General features: G+C 45.2%; 2 protein-coding genes and 2 non-coding genes across 7 annotated transcripts in view; all 4 read left to right on the forward strand.

The window, feature by feature from the left end:
* Positions 1-8173: 8173 nt before the first annotated feature.
* Positions 8174-13764, forward strand: ATP5F1B (ATP synthase F1 subunit beta). Its single transcript, XM_007179625.3, has 10 exons — positions 8174-8335; positions 8800-8982; positions 9225-9399; positions 9938-10059; positions 10303-10487; positions 11003-11161; positions 11251-11373; positions 12083-12295; positions 12717-12918; positions 13497-13764. Exons 1-10 carry the CDS (start codon positions 8209-8211, stop codon positions 13592-13594), a joined length of 1587 nt encoding a protein of 528 aa, XP_007179687.2. The 5' UTR covers positions 8174-8208; the 3' UTR covers positions 13595-13764.
* LOC114237642 (small nucleolar RNA SNORD59) lies at positions 9053-9127 on the forward strand. Its single transcript, XR_003623181.1, has one exon. It is a non-coding gene; the product is annotated as a small nucleolar RNA SNORD59 (small nucleolar RNA).
* On the forward strand, positions 10145-10215 carry LOC114237643 (small nucleolar RNA SNORD59). The gene has a single exon (XR_003623182.1). It is a non-coding gene; the product is annotated as a small nucleolar RNA SNORD59 (small nucleolar RNA).
* A 1690-nt stretch (positions 13765-15454) lies between the features above and the next one.
* Positions 15455-20242, forward strand: part of BAZ2A (bromodomain adjacent to zinc finger domain 2A) — a 34110-nt gene continuing 29322 nt past the window's right edge. For 3 of the 4 annotated variants that reach the window (XM_007179622.2, XM_057557224.1, XM_007179623.2), the window contains exon 1: positions 15455-15633. The gene's annotated coding sequence lies outside the window, so the exon portion shown is untranslated. Of the gene's footprint in view, positions 15634-16812; positions 16919-20242 lie in introns of those variants that run through there. The other variant, XM_057557223.1, reaches the window with a different exon arrangement.

Here is a 20242-nt window from a genome sequence, read left to right on the forward strand (position 1 = left end):
TTCAGGACTTGTGTTACAGGCAGTGTTAAAGTGCTGGGGGGATACAAAGATTAATCCTTAAGGTAATTGTGTACTCAGGGAGCTCACATCATAGGCTAGGCCTCAGGACAAATAGTGAACAAAAACTTGGGAGATGGGAAGTGTAGTAATAGATACGGATAGAGTATTTAGATTTAGAAGGGAAAACACAACCTTTTTTCTTCCCTTGTTAAGTATATGAGTGTTCCAAATAATATTCAAGACCATTTTCTTGAAATGCCACAACTAGAAGATCTTAACTTTTTGGGGACTGTGGGCATAATAACACTTGGCAGTCAACTCTGTTTTGTTATGTTACAGAAGTATAACTTGGGTTCTGGTCCTGTTAAGGAAATGCAGTTTCCTCAGAGCCTTAGGTTTTTCCACATTCGGAGGTATGTTTGGACTTACGTACTTCTAAAAAATTACTTTAAACTTGGTCTCCTTTCTCTGGAGCATACCAAAGGTATCAGTATGCCTGATAGTGTACTGCTTAGCTTCAGGGAAGAACTTTAAAAAACCCTTCTATTTTTAGTTTTATTCTCTCAAAGAACTATTTTTGTATGTCAGTTCTGGAAGTTAAAAGATTCATTAAGGATTGGCTTAATGCCAGCCATTAGGCTGTAGCATTAAGAAAGTATATCATGATGGCTTTCTGATTTCATCCTGTTTCTTAAGATTCTTAAAATTTTTAAAACCTGTTTTGTGCTCAGACACTTGAATGGGATTTCATTAACCCTTATTGCTGTCAGGTACAAAGTCTTGTGAATGGTATCTGGTCCCTCTAAGTTAAAGTACTTCATGCCAAAAGGTGAATTGACAGGCCAAAACTGAAGGAGAACTATTTATTTGGCCTTGTATTGAAAATCTAAACTGTAATTACTTTTGCTTTAAAGAGAGTCACTGGGGAGAGGATGATTTGGTGAGTTTTCAAGTTTGAGTGAGAGAGAGAGCATCTGTTCTTACAGTTTGTCTGTTTTGACATGTGGTGATAAAGATGCTATATTCAACTTCCTGAACTGTTAAATTACCTCCAAGGAAGAGGGGAAGGTGATTAGTTGTTACAAGTAGCATGAAGGTTTTATTTACCCATTCAGTTTTGTGCAAGTTTTCGTTTTTTCTATTTAGCAAGAATTCTTTTGACAAGAAATGAGTGATAATGAACTTCACTTGTATGCTAACATTAAATGCTCTTCTGCATGGCTCACCCAGCGTTATACCAACCTCGAGAACATAAAGGCTGGGAAGGAGGGGGGAGGCAGGTACCTTGTCTAAGGTCTACTCTAACTCCTAAATTATTTATTTTATCCTGATAGGCTTTTAAGGCCTGTGGACTTAACTGAAACATTAACCACACTTGATTATTAGTTGGTAGTTTGCTCTACTAGGAGAGTGAAAGATGTATGTTATCACTAAATCTCCAGCCTGATGACAGCACCTGGTATGTTGAACACTCAGTACATACTTGTTACTACATTTTGCATGGGTAATGTTTTGCAGGTGGGCCTGGATGTAAGGAAACAAGTTAGTGCAGTAATTCAAACGGTAAAATTTAAAAGGGTAAATTTAGGCGCTGGCATTGAGAACTGGAGAGCGATTCCAGAGATAATGTCAAATAGGATTTGGTGATAACTTGTATATATACTGCCTGTCATGCTTTGCTCTGAACACTTAATTTTTTCTAAACTGAAAACCAAATATTTGCTTACAAGTTATAGTGTCAGCCTGGATAACTTCATTGTTTATGTGAAGAACCTATCCAGAACTCTAGCTTAAATTTCTTAGCGTCAAATCCAGTGACCTTGACTTCCATACTCTCCTTAGCACCCTATTCCTGTGGCTGTATCTCATCACAAGTTTAGGGGTGATAGCTGTAAAGCTGCTTCCAATACAATTAACACCCTCCATGAGGAGTATACCTCCCTCCCTCAACCATTGGTTTTTTTTTGTTGTTGTTGTTCTCACAACTAATTAGCCTCATAGCTCTAGTTTTTTCCATAGAACTAGACCTTGGTGGTTCTCGGACAATCAAAATCATGGGGCTATGTGGATTCATCAGTCCCAACCCTCAGATAGGCTTTCTGTAGTAGGTGATGTGGGGCCCAGGAATTTGCAATTTAACTGATACTTGACAACGATTGAAGTGTGATCCCGGCTACCAGCATGAGTATCCCCTAGGAACTTGTTAGATATATAAATTTCGGGCACCCGCACAGACCTACTAAATCAGAAATGAGACAGTAGAGTCCAGTGATCTGCCTTAAGCCCTCTAGGTGATTCTGATGTGTGCTGAAGTTCGACATCTTCTCTTTTAGATCTAAAAGGCAGGTTCTGAATTAGTCCTGCTGAGGTATCAGCTCCATCCAGTGTGACTTTTTGTGATACGATGTTCTGTATCTCTCCATTGTCTGATAAAGTAGCTGCCAGCCGCATAGAGCTGTTAGGGATCTGGAATGTGGCTAGTGTGACTGAAAACTGAATATTTAATTTTATACTAAATTTAATCCAGTATAGCTAGTGATTACCATAGGTAAAGCAGAGCTAGGTGATTCTGATGCTGGTGGTTCCTGGCCCACTCACTGAAAAAAAAATTCAAGTTCTTATTAATGATATGGGGAAATCCTCCCAAGAATGATACAGAATGTAAAAGCTACAAAGGAAAGTTTTTTTTAAAAAATCTAACATTAAAAGTAACATGGGTGGGCTTCCCTGGTGGCGCAGTGGTTGAGAATCTGCCTGCTAATGCAGGGGACACGGGTTCGAGCCCTGGTCTGGGAAGATCCCACATGCCACGGAGCAGCTGGGCCCGTGAGCCACAACTACTGAGCCTGCGCGTCTGGAGCCTGTGCCCCGCAACGGGAGGGGCCGCGATAGTGAAAGGCCCGCGCACCGCGATGAAGAGTGGCCCCCACTTGCCGTAACCTGAGAAAGCCCTCGCACGAACCGAAGACCCAACACAGCCAAAAATAAATAAATAAATAAATAAAGTAGCTATAAAAAGTCTTCTTAAAAAAAAAAAAAAAACAAAACCTGAGTCTGCTTGATGAGTTTAAAAAAAAAAAAAAAAAAGTAACATGGGTTAGGAGTTTGGTCGTCCAAGTGGTTAGGACTCCGCATGCTCACTGCTTAGGGCCCAGGTTCAATCCCTGGTCGGGGAACTAAGATCCCACAAGCCGGGTGGTGTGGCCCCCCCCAAAAAAAATTACATAGATCAAAAGGTAACTTAGGTTAAAAGATAAGTGATATACTTGAATAAAATATTTACAACATTTAACAAAGCATTTGAATAGCACTAATCATTATGACAAGCCAATAGAAAAGAATGGGCAAAAGGTAGAGATAGGTAATTCACTGAAGAAATAAAAATGACCAATAAAGTATTCTGTCTTAGAAATTAGGGAAATGCAACTTCAGTCAGTGAAGTAATTTCATACATTTAGTATTAGGCACGTTTTTAAAAAAAGTTTTGGCAAGGATTCTGGGAACCTGGTAAATTAGCAAAATGTTTTAGAAGGCATTTGGCAGAATGTCATTTAAATGAACATAATTTTAGGAAATTCCCTGGCAGTCCCATGGTTAGGATTCTGAACTCACTGCATAAGGCCCGGGTTAGATCCCTGGTTGGGGAACTAAATCCCACATCCCACAAGACTTGTGGCACGGCCCAAAAATAAATAACAAACGAACATGATTTTAAGCCAACATTTTATTTCTAGGAATCTAAAGGTAGTAGTAGATGGTGTACTCAAACGTTTACAAGATATCCTTTTTTTCATTCAGTACTGCATGTAATAGCTATTTGAAACAATCCAAATAACCATTAATGGAGTAAGTTATTACATATTTTTATGGCATAAGGTGTAGCTGCAGTCAATAAATGTACTGACACAGAAAGTTCTCCAAAACATAAAGATCAGAAAACTTAAGTTTTCTGTAGTGTGCTTCCACTGAAGGTTTTTTTTTTTTTTTTTTTAATGATATTCTTGTCTGCTTACATTCTTTTTTTTTTTTATGTATGTATGTATGTATGTATGTATGTATGTATGTATGGCTGTGTTGGGTCTTCGTTTCTGTGCGAGGGCTTTCTCTAGTTGTGGCAAGCGGGGGCCACTCTTCATCGCGGTGCGCGGGCCTCTCACTATCGCGGCCTCTCGTTGCCGCGCACAGGCTCCAGACGCGCAGGCTCAGTAATTGTGGCTCACGGGCCGAGTTGCTCCGCGGCATGTGGGATCTTCCCAGACCAGGGCTCGAACCCGCGTTCTCTGCATTGGCAGGCAGATTCTCAACCACTGCGCCACCAGGGAAGCCCTCCACTGAAGTTTTTAAAAATAGGGAATGCATATGTTTTATGTACATAGAATGGATAGAAAGTAATGGATATATGCAAAACGTTTTTAGTGGTTATTTCTGGGAATGAGATTTGGGTTGTGGTGAAAGGATTTATTCTAATCCTGTATATTTAGAATTTGTTCATGTATTACTGTATTTTAAAAAAACCAAAATTGTGGTTTGACAAGAGAATATTGAAATTTTGAGGTAGAACTTGAGTAGGATACTTACGTGAAATGTCAGTGCTAAACTAGTTGGAATTGAAGAGATTAAAGAACTCTGAAGCTAGGTTATTGATCGGATTATTTTCCTGGAATTTGAAATCACCCAAGATGATTGTCAAGAAATACGGTAGAGACAAAGACATTTTACTATTTCCCAGAGTACTGAAAGAATGTGGGACATGACCGTTATGGATGGCAGTAAAATAAAGAGTTGGTAGGGAATTCCCTGGCGGTCCAGTGGTTAGGACTCTGCTTTGACTGCCGAGGGTTCAATCCCTGGTCGGGGAACTAAGATCCCGCAAGCCATGTGGCACAGCCAAAAGAAAAGAGTTGTTGGAAAATGCAATCTTCACCTTAAGATAAAATTCATAAGGTTTTCAGTCATGAATTGTGGGGTCAGTCATTTGGAATTAACTTCAGGTAAGAAACCAGATTAGGTCTTTGTGGTCTCTGTTGTCCCATGGAAAGTAACTTGTATTTTACATGAACTACTATCTGGGAATCAAGAAATATGAAGTAGGACCAAAACATGTCAGAACTCTAAAATAGATGACATTATTTATTCAGAAATACTGTTGTTAAGGCCTACCTCAACCCAAGCTAATCAAGTTTATTTACTTTTATTTTAGACAGTATTACTTATAAATTTAGCAGGTTATCTGATTTCAGAAGAGGACTTGAGGTTGCTGGGGCCAAACATTGACAGCAAAGGAGTTAGAAAAATCAAAAATTTACAAAGTTGAGCATAGTGGAGAAATATGCCTCGGTAACATTGAAAGCATTTAGCATTGCATTTTGGTACAAAGATTTGTTTAATGATAACCCAGCTGCCCAAAGAACAGTTAAATTTCCTGATAATCTGCTAAAAAGAAATGTGTAAATACATTTCAAAACGTGATGAGCCTCAGTTACCTGGAAATTTAGGTCGAAATCTTCACCTTGAAACTTCGATTAAGTGTCAGTTTAAATGTTTGACGGTTAATAAAATTTTGGCCACGACCAAAATTGGTGATACAAAACCAAAGGATCTTAACACTATGTCAATAGTAAGTAAAAATACTAGCCAACACAAATACACTGCTAACTATGTGCCAGGCGCCAGACATTGTTCTAAATGCTTCTTTTCACATTTTAATCTACTTAATTTTTGAGACGCCCCCTATGAAATTATCTCATAATGAGGAAGGTGATATACAGAGATTTTAAACTTGCTCAGTTACAATCTAGTAAGTGGCAAAAACAAGATTTTAAACCCAGTCTGGGACTTCCCTGGTGGTCCAGTGGCTAAGGCTTTGTGATCCCAATGCAGGGGGCCTGGGTTTGAGCCCTAGTCAGGGAACTAGATCCCCCATGACACAACTAAGAGTTCACATGCTGTAAATCCCGCATTCTGCATCCAAAAAACTCCTGCGTGCTGCAACTAAGGCCCAGCACAGCCAAATAAATTTTTTTTAATGTATTTATTTATTTATTTTTGGCTGCGTTGGGTCTTCGTTGCTGCGCGCGGGCTTTCTCTGGTTGCAGCGAGCAGGGGCCACTCTTCATTGTGGTGCGCAGGCTTCTCATTGTGGTGGCTTCTCTTGTTGCGGAGCACGGGCTCTAGGCGCGCGGGCTTCAGTAGTTGTGGCTCGCAGGCTCCGTAGTTGTGGCTTGCAGGATCTAGAGTGCAGGCTCAGTAGTTGTGGCGCATGGGCTTAGTTGCTCCATGGCATGTGGGATCTTCCCGGACCAGGGCTTGAACCCGCGTTCACTGCATTGGCAGGCAGATTCTTAACCACTGCGCCAACAGGGAAGCCCCAAATAAATATTTTTAAAAATTAAAAAAATAAACACAATATGGCTCCAGTAGCAATACTCTTTTTTTTTTTTTTTTTTTTTTTTTTTTTTTTTAGCAATACTCTTAAGTATCTTATCCTATCTATAGAAACTTCACCTCTAATAGTTGAGGGAGGCAAGTGAAATATATAGGTCCCTATTAACTGGGATGCTGCCCAGCATAATGGAAGGAGCACAAATTGCAAAACAAAAATGTATATCCTGCATCCATTGAAATTACCTTTGACCCCACATCACTGTGGAATGAATTCCTAGTTGCCAAACCCAGTTAGTTCTTTACAGCCCTTATTTTATAGAATGGTTATGTGATTTATACTATTGACCACTTTCTCTTTAACATTCTCTATTTTTGATTCTTACACTATGTTCTTTGGTCTTTTCCTTATTCTGCTGCTGCTTCTTTACATAGTGTATTTTTTTCTACCTGCCCCATACATGTTGTTGTTTTCTTGGGTTCTTTCCCTCTTACTAGGCAAGATTACCAAAGACACTTCAAATTTAACATTCTCTTCTATTCCTGCTTTCTCCTTTAAATTATTTGATAGTTCTTGCTACCAAATAGGAAACTTTCACTATCACGCAGAAAAATGAGAACTAATGTGTGCTGGTCGGAGAAAGTCTGGGGAACTAGCTTCATGCTGAACTACTCCATTTAGCCATGTTTGTTCTAATAGATTAAGGGTCTATCCCACCCTGCCACCAAATACCTTGAATAAAGTCAATACTACAGAAAAGGATGTCCCGTTTATTTTACCATTTTTCATGCTCAAGGACCACACACCTATCACTGCCCAGCCTCCGCTCCCATCCAAGACCCTGAGAACTGGTTCCGGCTTCTCTCTATACTCATCTCCTTACTATCCTCTCTTTTTTTTCCCTTCCTCACCTCTAACCTTCCTCACCTGCAGTTCCACAAAAGGAACATGCTGTTTAATGCAAATGTGTGCTTGGAATATTCTTCCTTCCTACTTTACCCTAGGAATTCTACTGATGTTTTGCGACCAGTCTATCAGCCTCCTCCACTTAGAGACAATTCCTCCTACATTTCTAGATGACCCAAATTTATCCCCTCCTTCTTCCTCCATACATTTTACCCTATACTAACCAGGACCCGTCACACTTGATTGCATTTTTTACTCATCTGTCTTTCCTTAAAAGTGAGGTCCTAAGTCTTATTTATCTTTGCCTCCTCAATGCCTAGCACACATTTGTTAAACGACTGGTTACATGAGTTTCTTTGTAGCTTTAATTCTGTCCGGATTCCTGACCTCCTGAGTTATCTGAAAGCTTCCAATCTCACTACTGAGAAATAAAAACCGTTTGACTCTAGAGAAGGATCCTGACTTAGCCAAGGTCAGTCAGTGGTGCTTCACGACGCTACCACTTCCCTAACCCCACCCTTGAGACTGTCACCTAGCTCAAGGTCCTATCTAAGGAGAGAGCTCAAGGACAGCCAGATACAGCCTAAGTGCTTCCCCACAGGAACTCAGTCCCTTTCCTAAACGCAGTTCCGCCAAGTACTCTCTCCAATTGACATCCCTGTTGTCCAATTATGTTTCGAGGCTCTGAGGGTTGCACCTAACCAGACACTGTCCAATACAAAAAAGCAATTCAGATTAGCACCAATTTTGGCCAATGGTTGAGAAGATGAGAGGTTATTAGCCTATAGGAGCAGCGCTGAGAGTGATGAGCAACAAGATCATCCAATGGCCATGCCTACTGCGGAGTGGGCCTCGCCCCCCAACTGTGGGGCGTTGGAGGCCAGACTGCTGCAGCGCTCAGTCGCCACCTGGGCTCCGCCATGTTGGGACTCGTGGGTCGTGTGGCCGCTGCCACGGCCTCTGGGGCCTTGCGGGGACTCAGCCCTTCAGCGCCGCTACCTCAAGTCCAGCTCTTACTGCGGGCCGCTCCGGCAGCGCTGCAGCCTGGTAAGTGCCTTGCTCTAGGGGCTGGGTTCGTTTCTGCCGTCCCATGACCTTGAGCCTGGGGCCGATAGTCGCTTGGGCCTAAGGGATCTGTGGTGCTAGAAGGACGCCAGGTCCAGCGCCCTGCCCTCTAACGGCGGGAAAACAAGAACAGGAACGATCTAATTCCGTCTCACTTTGGAAGAGGGGCGCTGTGTGACGGAAAAGTGCGGGCAGGTGCATTGACCTTCCCGTGGAATGGGGGCACCGAGCTCTCGAATAATGGGGTTTTATGCAGGAGGATGGGAAGATGGTGCAGGCTCTTTCTCCGCTTCCAGTGCGGCCCTCCCTCTGGACCCGCCTTCCGTGCAAGCGGAAGGAGGTCGGGCCTGGGCTGTATTCACCAGTACTTGTGAGTTAAGTCGGGGTTTCCGATGACCTTTAACTGTCCTAACCCCAGCTTCTTCCATTTTTTTTTTGTCTGTTAGCCAGAGACTATGCCGCTCAAACATCTCCGTCGCCAAAGGCAGGTGCCGCCACTGGGCGCATCGTGGCGGTCATTGGTGCAGTGGTGGACGTCCAATTTGATGAGGGACTGCCACCCATCCTAAATGCCCTGGAAGTGCAAGGCAGGGAGACCAGGCTGGTTTTGGAGGTGGCCCAGCATTTGGGTAAGTAGAATTTGTTAGGAATAGTAAAGATCTTGTTTGACCGAAATATCCCCCAAAACTAAGCTGTCTTCCTTCTATGATGATTTTATCAAAATGACTTTCGTTCTTCTGAGTTTGCTGAAGCCACATTTACGTACTGAGAAGGAGTCTTGGTTGACTTAGGTGTTCAATGCCGGTTACGCTTCATTAAATATCATGAAGCCAATTTGTCCTGTATAACCCTGCAATGCCTTATTTGACAGGTGAGAGCACAGTAAGGACCATTGCCATGGATGGTACAGAAGGCTTGGTTAGAGGCCAGAAAGTCCTGGATTCTGGTGCACCAATCAGAATTCCTGTTGGCCCTGAGACCTTGGGTAGAATCATGAACGTCATTGGAGAACCTATTGATGAGAGAGGTCCCATAAAAACCAAACAGTAAGTGTCCCCCTCTTGTTGCATCTACACAGAAAGGAACTGTTTTTCCTAGCAGTTTTATACATTAAGGTGACAGCCTCTACTATAGCAGAATTTTCTTGCAGAGAATACTTAAAATGCCGATATATTCATTTATTAAAACCACACAATGCAGCTTTTTCTGAAGAAAATTAATGATGCAGAAGTTCTGATCGTAAAAAAAAGAGAAAAAAATCAAACTGCTACTTAGGGCCCAAGTTGATTATTTCAGTTCATTTTAATACCAGTGGCCTTTGTATTTCATGTTGGTATGTGAAGAAGTGCTGTTAAGTTAGAGCTCTGTAAAAGGAAAACCTTATGACAGTTAAAGTTGTCAGGGAATGGGATTATTGCTTCCTGAGGTGATGAAATCCCCTTTATTGCAGAATATTTGGGCTCGATGGTGGGTGACAGTTTTGTCTAGAATGTTACATAAGAGATGAGATTATGAGTAAAAGGTTAGGCTTGAGAATTGAGAGGAACTGTTTAATGAGTAGACACTGATCTTCTACCTTTACAGATTTGCTGCTATTCATGCTGAGGCTCCTGAATTCGTGGAGATGAGTGTTGAGCAGGAAATTCTGGTTACCGGTATCAAGGTTGTGGATCTGCTGGCTCCCTATGCCAAGGGTGGCAAAATTGGTATGTTAGTGGTGGGTAGATGTTTTCCAAACCTAATGTGTGGAAAAAAATCCTACCGTGTTATGAGTGGGTACTGAGACCTATCCCTCACTGATGAGTAGCTTCTGACTTTCGTTCTTCTGAGTTTGCTGATGCCAGATGCCATTTCTGAGAAGGGACAAGATGGAAAGAAACAAAAATTTTTTTTGAAGTTTGCTTATTTGGAAACAAAACTCTTATTCTTTTTTTCTCAACCTCTCCTAGGGCTCTTTGGTGGTGCTGGAGTTGGCAAGACAGTACTGATCATGGAGTTAATCAACAACGTTGCCAAAGCCCATGGTGGTTACTCTGTGTTTGCTGGTGTTGGTGAGAGGACTCGTGAGGGCAATGACTTATACCATGAAATGATTGAGTCTGGTGTTATCAACCTGAAAGATGCCACCTCCAAGGTGAGCACTGAGCTGGTAGATGTCCACAAAGTAGTGCCAGGACACTGTTGCAGTTGACTGCATTGCTAGGTGAAGCCATGTTCTATATTTTCATTTTATTGTCCCAGGACCTACAAACAAAATTTGTCAGTGTTTTTCCCCCAGCTTCTAATACACTAATATACATTTTGTTTTCTTCTTTGATATTTCTAGTCTTTGTTTTTGGTACATAGACCCATCATTTGAAAGCTAACTTTGGGGGAAGTTGAAGGTGGTTCTTATATCTCAGATTACCCTATTTTGTGCCTTTCACTTATTTACAATTTATTTCCTTCCTACCATAAGAATATTGCCTCAGTAATTATAAGAAATTACCTTTCATGTTGTTTTGAACTACATCTCCAAAAGGGAAAATTGTGAACAAAAACATAGACATCTGAGGAGGGTTTTTTGGTAGTTTCTCTGATTTGGGGACCTTGGGTATATGGCTTTCCCACTCCTCTGCCACAATTTCTGAATTTGTATAATTACTGCAGGTAGCGCTGGTGTACGGTCAAATGAATGAACCGCCTGGTGCTCGGGCCCGGGTAGCTCTGACTGGACTGACTGTAGCTGAATACTTCAGAGACCAAGAAGGTCAAGATGTATTACTGTTTATTGATAACATCTTTCGCTTCACCCAGGCTGGCTCAGAGGTAAGAGAGAAGGCTTGAGAGAACCTGGTTCATTTGACCTTTCTATGGAATGATGCAGATAAGGCTAAAGATTTTTTTTTTTTTTTAAGGTGTCTGCTTTATTGGGCAGAATCCCTTCTGCTGTGGGTTATCAGCCTACCCTGGCCACTGACATGGGTACCATGCAGGAAAGAATCACTACCACCAAAAAGGGATCTATCACCTCTGTACAGGTGAGAACAGTTAAATGGATGAAGGTCTAATTTGTATAAAGGTATGTACAGAAAGGTACAAAATCTAGTTACTTATATCTCAAAAGGCTTTTAAGTAGGTACCTGAGCTCCCTGAAATAATGTGTAAAATTCTGCATGTGCATGTTAAAGACCCTAAAAGATTAAGAAACCACTCATCTAAACTAATTGAAGGTGAACATGTAAATGTAGATCACAAAGTAGTGGTTTCCATCCTGAAGGGGAGTTTGAAGCTGTATGGAAACTGTGCGTTAAATGTGGACTACACTAACTACTACAAATTTTCAAATGTTCAAATGTATGTAGATGGTATATAGTAAAAATTATCTAAAAATTTGTCTAAATTTTATTAACTTTCATGGTTCATTTTCCTGATGAACTAGTATAATAGTGCAAGGGTTTTTGTTTTTGTTTTTTACTGTTAAAGTGGGTATCACTACAATAAAGTTAAAAAGTAGGATGAAGAACAAAAGGAATAACAATGAAAATTCTTTCATCACGTCTCGGAGGGACTAGATAATCTATAAGCTTACTCAGCCACTATTAGGGGTGGTAAGAGTCCACATTTTTTGAGGTGGACTCTTGAATGCTGAGAAGATAAGAGTGACATAATGAGGAGAGGTCAGAAAAGGGGATGGCTTAAGTAGAATTACTTGGCTTCCTGCTGCTCTTCATGGGTTCTTGACTTTAGGCTATCTACGTGCCTGCTGATGACTTGACTGACCCTGCCCCTGCCACTACCTTTGCCCATTTGGATGCTACCACTGTGCTGTCCCGTGCTATTGCTGAGCTGGGCATCTATCCAGCTGTGGATCCTCTGGACTCTACCTCTCGCATCATGGATCCCAACATTGTTGGCAATGAGCATTATGATGTTGCCCGTGGGGTACAAAAGATCCTACAGGTGAGTACTGCAGGTGAGATCAGTGGCCATAAAGTCGTAGAGGGAATTTGGGGACTGTATTAGGACCGTATCTCTCCTGGTGATTTGTGATTTGCTTTAGAGCAAGGAAAGATGAGACCAGCAGTTCCTAGTGAGTGTTAATGCGGTCTCTTGAGTTTCCAGGTACTCCATGTTTGGAATCCAATATTTTCTAACACCACCTACTAGACTCGGAGTAGGGGAAACAAGACACTGATCTTAGCTGAGGGCCCTCATGACCCCCAAGTAACTAATTTGTTTCAGTTAAGAAGTGCAGTAAAGTGCTAAAACGCTGTATACAGAGCTCATTGTGAATATAAAGTTGTGTTAATCCTTAGGTTTTTGTCCAAATTAGAGGAATGTAAATGTTTACTAGGCCTCTCTTAATCTTGTTTTCTCATAGGACTACAAATCCCTCCAGGACATCATTGCCATCCTGGGTATGGATGAACTTTCTGAGGAAGACAAATTAACTGTGTCCCGTGCACGGAAAATACAGCGTTTCTTGTCTCAGCCATTCCAGGTGGCTGAGGTCTTTACTGGTCATATGGGGAAGCTGGTACCCCTGAAGGAGACCATCAAAGGATTCCAGCAGATTTTGGCAGGTGAGATTTCAAGTATAAGGCTGAACATAAAATGGCAAAGAAACTGAAATCCCTTGAATGCTTGCTGTGCTGTGTTCCCATTCCAGGAACCATCAAGCAATATATAAATATATTGTGCCTAATTGCATAATTTTTATATAAAAGTAAGTTATTTCCCATCAGTTTTCTTTGGAAATACTCAATGTCTGAGAGTAAGACTTAGACTTACTGAGTGCTTTCATGCTAGCTACTCTTCTAAGTGAATTACAACATCCTTATAAGGAAGGCATTATTACCCTGTTTTACAAATTAGGAAACTTGAAGCATGGCAAGTTTAAAATAACGAGTCCCAATATCATACAGCCAAAGTAGCAAGAATTTGAACCCGAGTTATATGACTATGGACCATTTGTTCTTAAGCTGTACTGTAGCATCATGTCTTGTAAATTGGATTTGTGAGGGAAGTTTAAGAAAAGATACCTAAGGTGACACAATTTCATCACATTCTGACTGGTGTCCTCAAGTGGTGAGGTATGTACCCACTGCAGAAAGTTGATAATATCCTTCACTTCTCACCAGTTGGATTTTTTTCCATGTAGGTGAATATGACCATCTCCCAGAACAGGCCTTCTATATGGTGGGACCCATTGAAGAAGCTGTGGCAAAAGCTGATAAGCTGGCTGAAGAACACTCGTGAGAGGGTCTTTTTGGCAAACTAAGCACTCATCCTCCGTGCTGTCCCTCTCCTTGCTCCTAATCCAGAAATTGCAGTTTTCTCTGTAGGCCACATTCCTGAGAGCCTTGATTGAAGACATTGTGTTCTGTCTGAAGAGTATTTAAGGTTTCCAATAAAAAGTACATCCCTCAGCATCTGTCTGTTTTTCTTGGTCTTGACAACACAGCCAACACTGACGTTTTTAATAGTAATTTTAGAATAGCCACACACAAGAAACAGCACAAAGTAGGCCATATATATTTGAAATGGGGTCATCAAAAAAGAAAAGCCATTGTCTTGGATTGATGGAACAGCTGTGAGTCTTGTGAAGGGGTTTCCTGGGGATGATGTGATCTTAATAGTAGGGTCTCATCTTTTGCCCTTTTATGTCATTGTTCAAAGCAAGTTGATTTTTTTGCCTCTTGTATGTAGTGTATTTCTGCTTTTTAAAAAGCCAAAGGACTTTTTAGAAGAGCATTTTGGGAAAAATGGGTTGGGTTTAGAAATAACTGCTATTCTAAGAGAAGGCAGGGGTTAATCAGTGAATTAAATTTTTTGGAAATGATAACATGTTCTGAAGGATTAAAATTGAGTCAAAACAGCCCTCTCTTCTATCTTCTACCTTCATTTTTTTCAGAAGGTGTTCCTAACTACTGCCTCCTAACTTATATTTTGGGCAAGACTAGTACGTTTGATTCCTTGAGGCAATGCAGAATATAAAGTACCATGGAACCTATTCTGAGGTCTGCTAAAATCCCTTAAAATTGGGGAAAGAAAAAAAAAATTGGGGAAAGAATCTGTTATAGGAGATAATTTTCAGTGTTGTTGGGCTTGGGCTTCTGAACTAAGTAATGTAATTAGACAATTTTCCCTTCATCTTAGCCCACTAAAGCACGCAGGATTGCAAGGATTACTCAAAAGTATACCCACCTTTTCAAACAAGTGCAGGGTTGGATTTGATGCCCCTTAAATGTTCTTTTCTGGGCCCAGACCCATCTCCTACTGCCCTCTGGTGGTGGTAGGACTGGAGGCTCTGCAAGAACTCTGATCTCACCATTTTGAAATCCATGAAGGCCATTTGCTGGGATGTGGTTCTTTGCTAATGATTGTTTACAAACCAGCTGGGGCTTTTGTCCTAAGGAGGAGCCTGAATCTATAAGCTCCACCCCGAGGCATTCAAGTGGGGTAGAAGCAGGGCAGGACAAACATCCCAATTCAGAGGCCCCTGGGGGCTGAAGGCTGGGGAGGAGCCTTGGGAGAGGTGCCAGGGGTGGAGTAGGGGCCTCTGAGTTTCCCCCCATCTGCCTCTGACGTCCTTGGCACCAGTCTCTCCTGTGTCATGATCTGGACGTTAGGTGGAGCCCCTGAGCCGCCTGTGTCCAGTAGTTTGCTCCTAGAAAAGCCTGGATTTGGGGAAATGCTGAGTTATGGGGGTTGGGGGCACATCCTCTAGGTCCTTACTCTGGAGTGGGTAAGAAGCTGGTGCAGAAGCCCCCAGGGTATGGGTCCGCCCTTTCCGCTCTGTTTTCCCATGTTATCCAGATGCAGACCTAGGAACTGTGAACCTAAGGTTGTTTCTATCATACCTCCACCCTTCCCCCCACACATTTATGTCTCTTAGCATTCATCGAGAACCTTCTCCCTCTCACTAGCTGCAACTATTTATTTCCTTCCCCCTTCACCGCTCTCTTCTTGTACCACGCCACTGGGGTGTCAACACAGATCTAACCTTCCTCCATATTTCTCCTGGTTCTGCCCTGTCCTCACCGCCTCCTCCCTCTCCACCCAGAGAAAGCCACGCCCTTCCCTCCTCCCTCCCCACCCTAGTCTGTCACACAGGGACATCACCCTACAGCAGTTCAGGCTGTGGTTCGCAGGAAGCATACATTGGCTTTTTGATTCGTGCTAGTTCCCACCTCACAGTTTGGGAGGATCTAACACCAGCCTGCACGTGAAGGGGGAACCAAGGACAGTGAGGAGCTGGGTGGTCCCAGCCCTGGAGCCCTGCCAGCCCGACATGGGTAAGTATGAGGACCAGCCCCCGGGAAGGCCTGAGGGATGCCTACCTCCCTCCCTGGCTGACTCAGCAGGGGTGGGGCCTAACCTTTGCTCTTTTGGGGGGTGAAGGAGGGGAAACCAGACTATAGGGGCACAGGGGCTCAGCTGGTGAGGCTGCCGACCAAGGGGTCATGAACATTGGCAAGCTCCAGCTCTGGGGAAGAGCCTAAGAGTGCACCTTAGGTTGGAGCTTTCCCCACCTCACCACCCCCGCCCCAGCCCCTTGCGCCTCCCACTTAAGCTGCTGAGATTCAAGAAATATTTCACAGCACTCACTGCTGGCCTTACCCCCACAAAAGTAAAGCCCACTTTCGGTCACACTGGATGATTTTTAAGGTGCTTCTCCCCCTGTTTGTTTTCTCCCCGGCCTTTCAAGTCCCTGCCCTCTTCCCTCCTTGACCCTGACCCACCACCAGGTGGGGGGGCTGCACTGAGCAGCTGCTTCCTGTTGCCCCAGAGGTTGCCACAAGGGTGGTGGCGGCTGGGGGAGAGCTGAACTAGAAGAAAGCTGATTCTCACGGCCCCACACCAGCCTCACTAGGGCTGCTACTGGCGACCCCCATGCTTCAGTCACTAAGAAGACAGAGAGAGGCAGGACTGAGGTTGAAAGGCCTAGGAGGTCTTTGCCCTCCTGGCTTCCTGATTGCAGAAGTTTTTAAACTTGGGTCGTGCTGGGGGAAGGAGGCTGCGTCTCTCCACGGCTGTAGGGCTTGAGCCCCTGAGGAGCTGAAACACAGGGAACCTGTTCATCTAGTAGGGCCGCTGTGTGTTACCCCCAGCACACTCGGCCTTGAGTTCCCTCTCCGACACCTCCATTCCTCCGGAGTCCTTGTGACTCTCATTGCCTTCCTGGCCCTCCTTTGTGAAGAGATCTTTGCCGGTGCCTCCGGAGAGCGGGTGGAGCTCTCCCAGGTCCTCCAGTTCGGACCCACCACCATCCCCCACTTCACCGCAGAAGTTTCTGTCTCTTCTTCCTGGGATCTGTTCTCTTCCTCCATCTGGGATCCTTCCTGGTTCAGGCCCCTAGGAGACGCCACCCGCTTCCCCCTCCCTCAGCGGATTCTTCGCGACAGTCCTACCCGAGCGCTCGTCCCTACCCCAGTAGCTCCTGTCCCTTTAAGTGCTACCTCCCCCCCCGCCCCCCCACCCCGCCACCGCCGCCGCCGGCCCAGGGCTGGGGGAGGAGGCGCCGCCGCCGCCCGGCTCGGCCACCTGCGCCGCCGCCGCCGTCGCCCGGCCCTGCTCCAGGTGAGGCCCGGCACCCACGTCTGGTCCCAGAGTCCCCAGGCGGGCCGCCCCTGCGGTCCCCTGCCCCGGGATCCCCGCTGCCCTGGACTCAGGATCTGACCCTCCCCCTGCGGGAGCTGCCCTTCCTCTCTCCCCCGCACTATCTACTCGTCCATTTCTCCCCTGTCCTCTGCGACCGGAATCCGGAGGCTTCTCACGCCTCTCGGCCAACCTCTCCCGGGTACCCCTCCTATTCTGGACCCAGGATCTCCCCCTCCCCCGCTCCTTGCTCGCCAGAAAAATCTCCCGCGGTCCGGGTTTCGCCTCCTCCCCTCTGGAACCATCGCTTTCCCACGCCATCCTAACCTCCAGTGGGAGGGGGAATAACCGCCACCCCAACTACTCTCCTTCCCCGTAGTAAGGGGGGTTGGGGGCTATCATAGACTAGAGTCACTTTCAGGCCCTGCTCCGTTTAGCCCTTCAAGTTCAACTAACTCCCATCTAAAGCTTTTCTGTAGCCCTCACCCCACTCCATCTCTCCCGGACTTTGGGGGTGCGACCTCAGCACCAGCCCAGGTGGGAATGACCCTCTTGGACTTGGGGTGGGCCGGTCCAGCCTAAGAACGCTCCTACCCCAGAGTCAGGGAATGGGGGAGGGCGCATCCAGAATCTTGTGATTCTGGGCTTAAGGGGCTGTTGGGGGACAGTGGATGAGGTTCTAGGACTAAGTCTCTAAGGGCGGTGGGGTGGTGGGGAAAGCCTGGGAAGCCCAGCCTTCTCTATTCAGATGCAAAGGGAGTCCTAAGGAAATTAGGTCTTTCTCCATCCTCTTCTGAGACCAGCATGGAGAAGCTCGTTGGGGAGTTTAAAAAAAGACTGTGCTGAATCTGAGGGGACACATACCAATTTGGAGAGAAGAAGGATGAGTTGTGGTCCTTTTGATGTGTTATAGGAGAATCTGGCCTCCCCAAAATACGGAGGGGGAGAAGACTGTTTTCCATTAACCTGGACAGGGAAGGGGGACAAGTTGGAATGGTTACAAGGTTGAGGGCCATCTCCCTACTAGACCCTATTAACACTGTGAACCCTTCAGCCAGTGAGCACAAGGGAGGTCTTTAATAATTACCCCACCTCCATTGGGGAATTCCCCCTCCCTGCAAATCCCCTGCGACCCTAGCCCTGCCCCTTCCCTTCTTGCGCTCTCATTCCCTGCTACCCCCAACACAACACACTCCAGAATGAGGGGACAGGGTGTCTGGATTTGCTTCAGACTCTTCTGAGTCATGTTTCACAGGCTGGAAGGGAGCTGGCGGGAGGAGAGGGTGGTCAGCAGTGGTGTTTGGGGTTGAATTCCAGGAGTACCTGGACAGGGAGAGGGAGAGAGGTAGAGGGATGCAAACGAACCCCCTCTCTCTCCCTTTCTGTCTCTTCCCCCTCCCAGCCCCAGCCATCTGGCTCCTGCGTGGAGCCACGCACTGTGGCAGCTGACCCCAGTCAGGGTGGTGCAGCAGGAACACAGGGAGGGTGAGAAAGGGGGAGCAGGTGCTAATTTCTCCCTCCCCATTCTCTTTATTACCCGCCCACTGGCCTGGCTTGTGAGAGGTTCAGAGTATTCCCTAGGTACCCTTCTCACAAGTTGCTGAAAAAAAGACCATTTGCCCCTTCCTCTTTCTAGTAGCTTCCTAAAGGGAGATGGGGTGGGTGGGTGATTGGCCACATCTGATGGGATTGAGGAATGTTTGGGGACAGAAAGGGTCAGTCTGCCTTCTGTCATCTGGATGGGGGGAGAAGCACAGCTGCTGCTTGGGGTGGCTTCTGGCAAGAAGTAAACACCCAGCTGTTGGCATATTGACACCCCACCCTCATCCTTCCTCAAAGAGCAAGGAAGACCTCTGATTAGATGGGATGAGGAGGGGTCTCATTCAAGGAGGAAGGTGATTGTAGTCTTTCTGCACCAGATGGGAAAGAATGGATCCTGCCCCACTTTCTTTTCTAATCCCAGGTGGCCCTCTCCTATCCAACACCCCTCTTCCCAATCGCTCCTGGCCGGGATAGTCCTAGGGGTTGCCCTGGAGACTAGGCCTGGGGCTCGGAAGGGGTGGGAGCAGTCAGTGGGGCACAGGAGTAACCGGCTCTTCCGGAGCGGAGTGGAGCCAGCGGGTGGGTGTGTGTGGGTGTGTGGTGGGGGGGGGGGGAGGGGCGTGGCTACACCCGTCTGACTGGCGCAGGCTCCTCCCCTGCCGCCCGCCTCCGACTGGCCAGCCCTATGATTGGGGGCGGGAGGTAGGAAGATTCTCCCTCATCTGCCCTGGAAAAGGAAAGAGGAAAAGGAAAAAAAAAAAACATACCTAGCTCTCTTCCTCGGTCCTTTAGGAAGCCAGTTCCATGCCCTGAGCTCTCTTCTTCACCTGTCTTTATTTTGGGAATGGGGGAAGCATTCCTTAGCAGAAGTTTGCTGGATCCCTGCTTTCTCCAGAAAGAAGGACCCCCTCTACCCTGAGTGTGGCCTCTATTTACCCAGGGACTTGAGGTCAGTAGGCTGTTGGGGGTCCTTATTTTTTATACAAGGTGACCCTATAAATCTGTTACTGAGTCATGGGGGAGAAAAGGATTTTGATTTCTGTCTACTCCTTCCCACTGACAATCTACTTTTTTCAGGAGAGGGACAGAAACCCTCCTAACCCTCTTAGCCCCTCTATCTCTGGCCCACACACTTTTGAGGCTTTGGTGAAGCTCACTTCCTTCTTAGCTTCTCTGAGCCATTTGTAGTGGGGAGTGAAGTCTGTCCCCCAAAGTTAGGAAGAACTCACTCCCCTGTGGAGTAAGGAAATCCAATCTAGACTAATGTGTTTGGTCCTGCCTTACTCTGGCCCCACCCAGTTTTCAGATCTCCTTCCTCCCCAGACTCCCAAAGGAAAAAGTATTTGTTGACCCCCCAACCTGCCAGAGTTTCATCATCCCCACTCTGTCTGTTCCTCTTCCAGAATATTCAGCTTGAGTTTTGCACAGTTAGGCAACTGTTTGTACAACTGCATTGCAATGAATTGAATGGGAATTATCTTGAAGCCTGCAAAGTCTGTTGAGTTGCAAGGAAAAGAAACCTGGTTTCTAGTCACATTTTATCCACTGTTTGACCTTGAACAAGTCGGTTAACCTCTTCAGGCCATAATTTCTTCATCTACCAAACAGAATGTTGAACTAGAAATTCTCTAAATTCTAACCTCATGTATGACACTGTTCTTCATTCTGGGTCCCTGCAATAGACGTTTTAGGTGATAGCTGAACTCTAGTCCTCTGCTAGATTTTTCTTTCCTCTTCTCAGAAGGTTTCACTTAGTTATATAGC

The sequence above is a fragment of the Balaenoptera acutorostrata genome, chromosome 11 (genome assembly GCF_949987535.1).
Source record: "Balaenoptera acutorostrata chromosome 11, mBalAcu1.1, whole genome shotgun sequence".
In the NCBI taxonomy this organism is placed as follows: Eukaryota; Metazoa; Chordata; class Mammalia; order Artiodactyla; family Balaenopteridae; genus Balaenoptera; species Balaenoptera acutorostrata.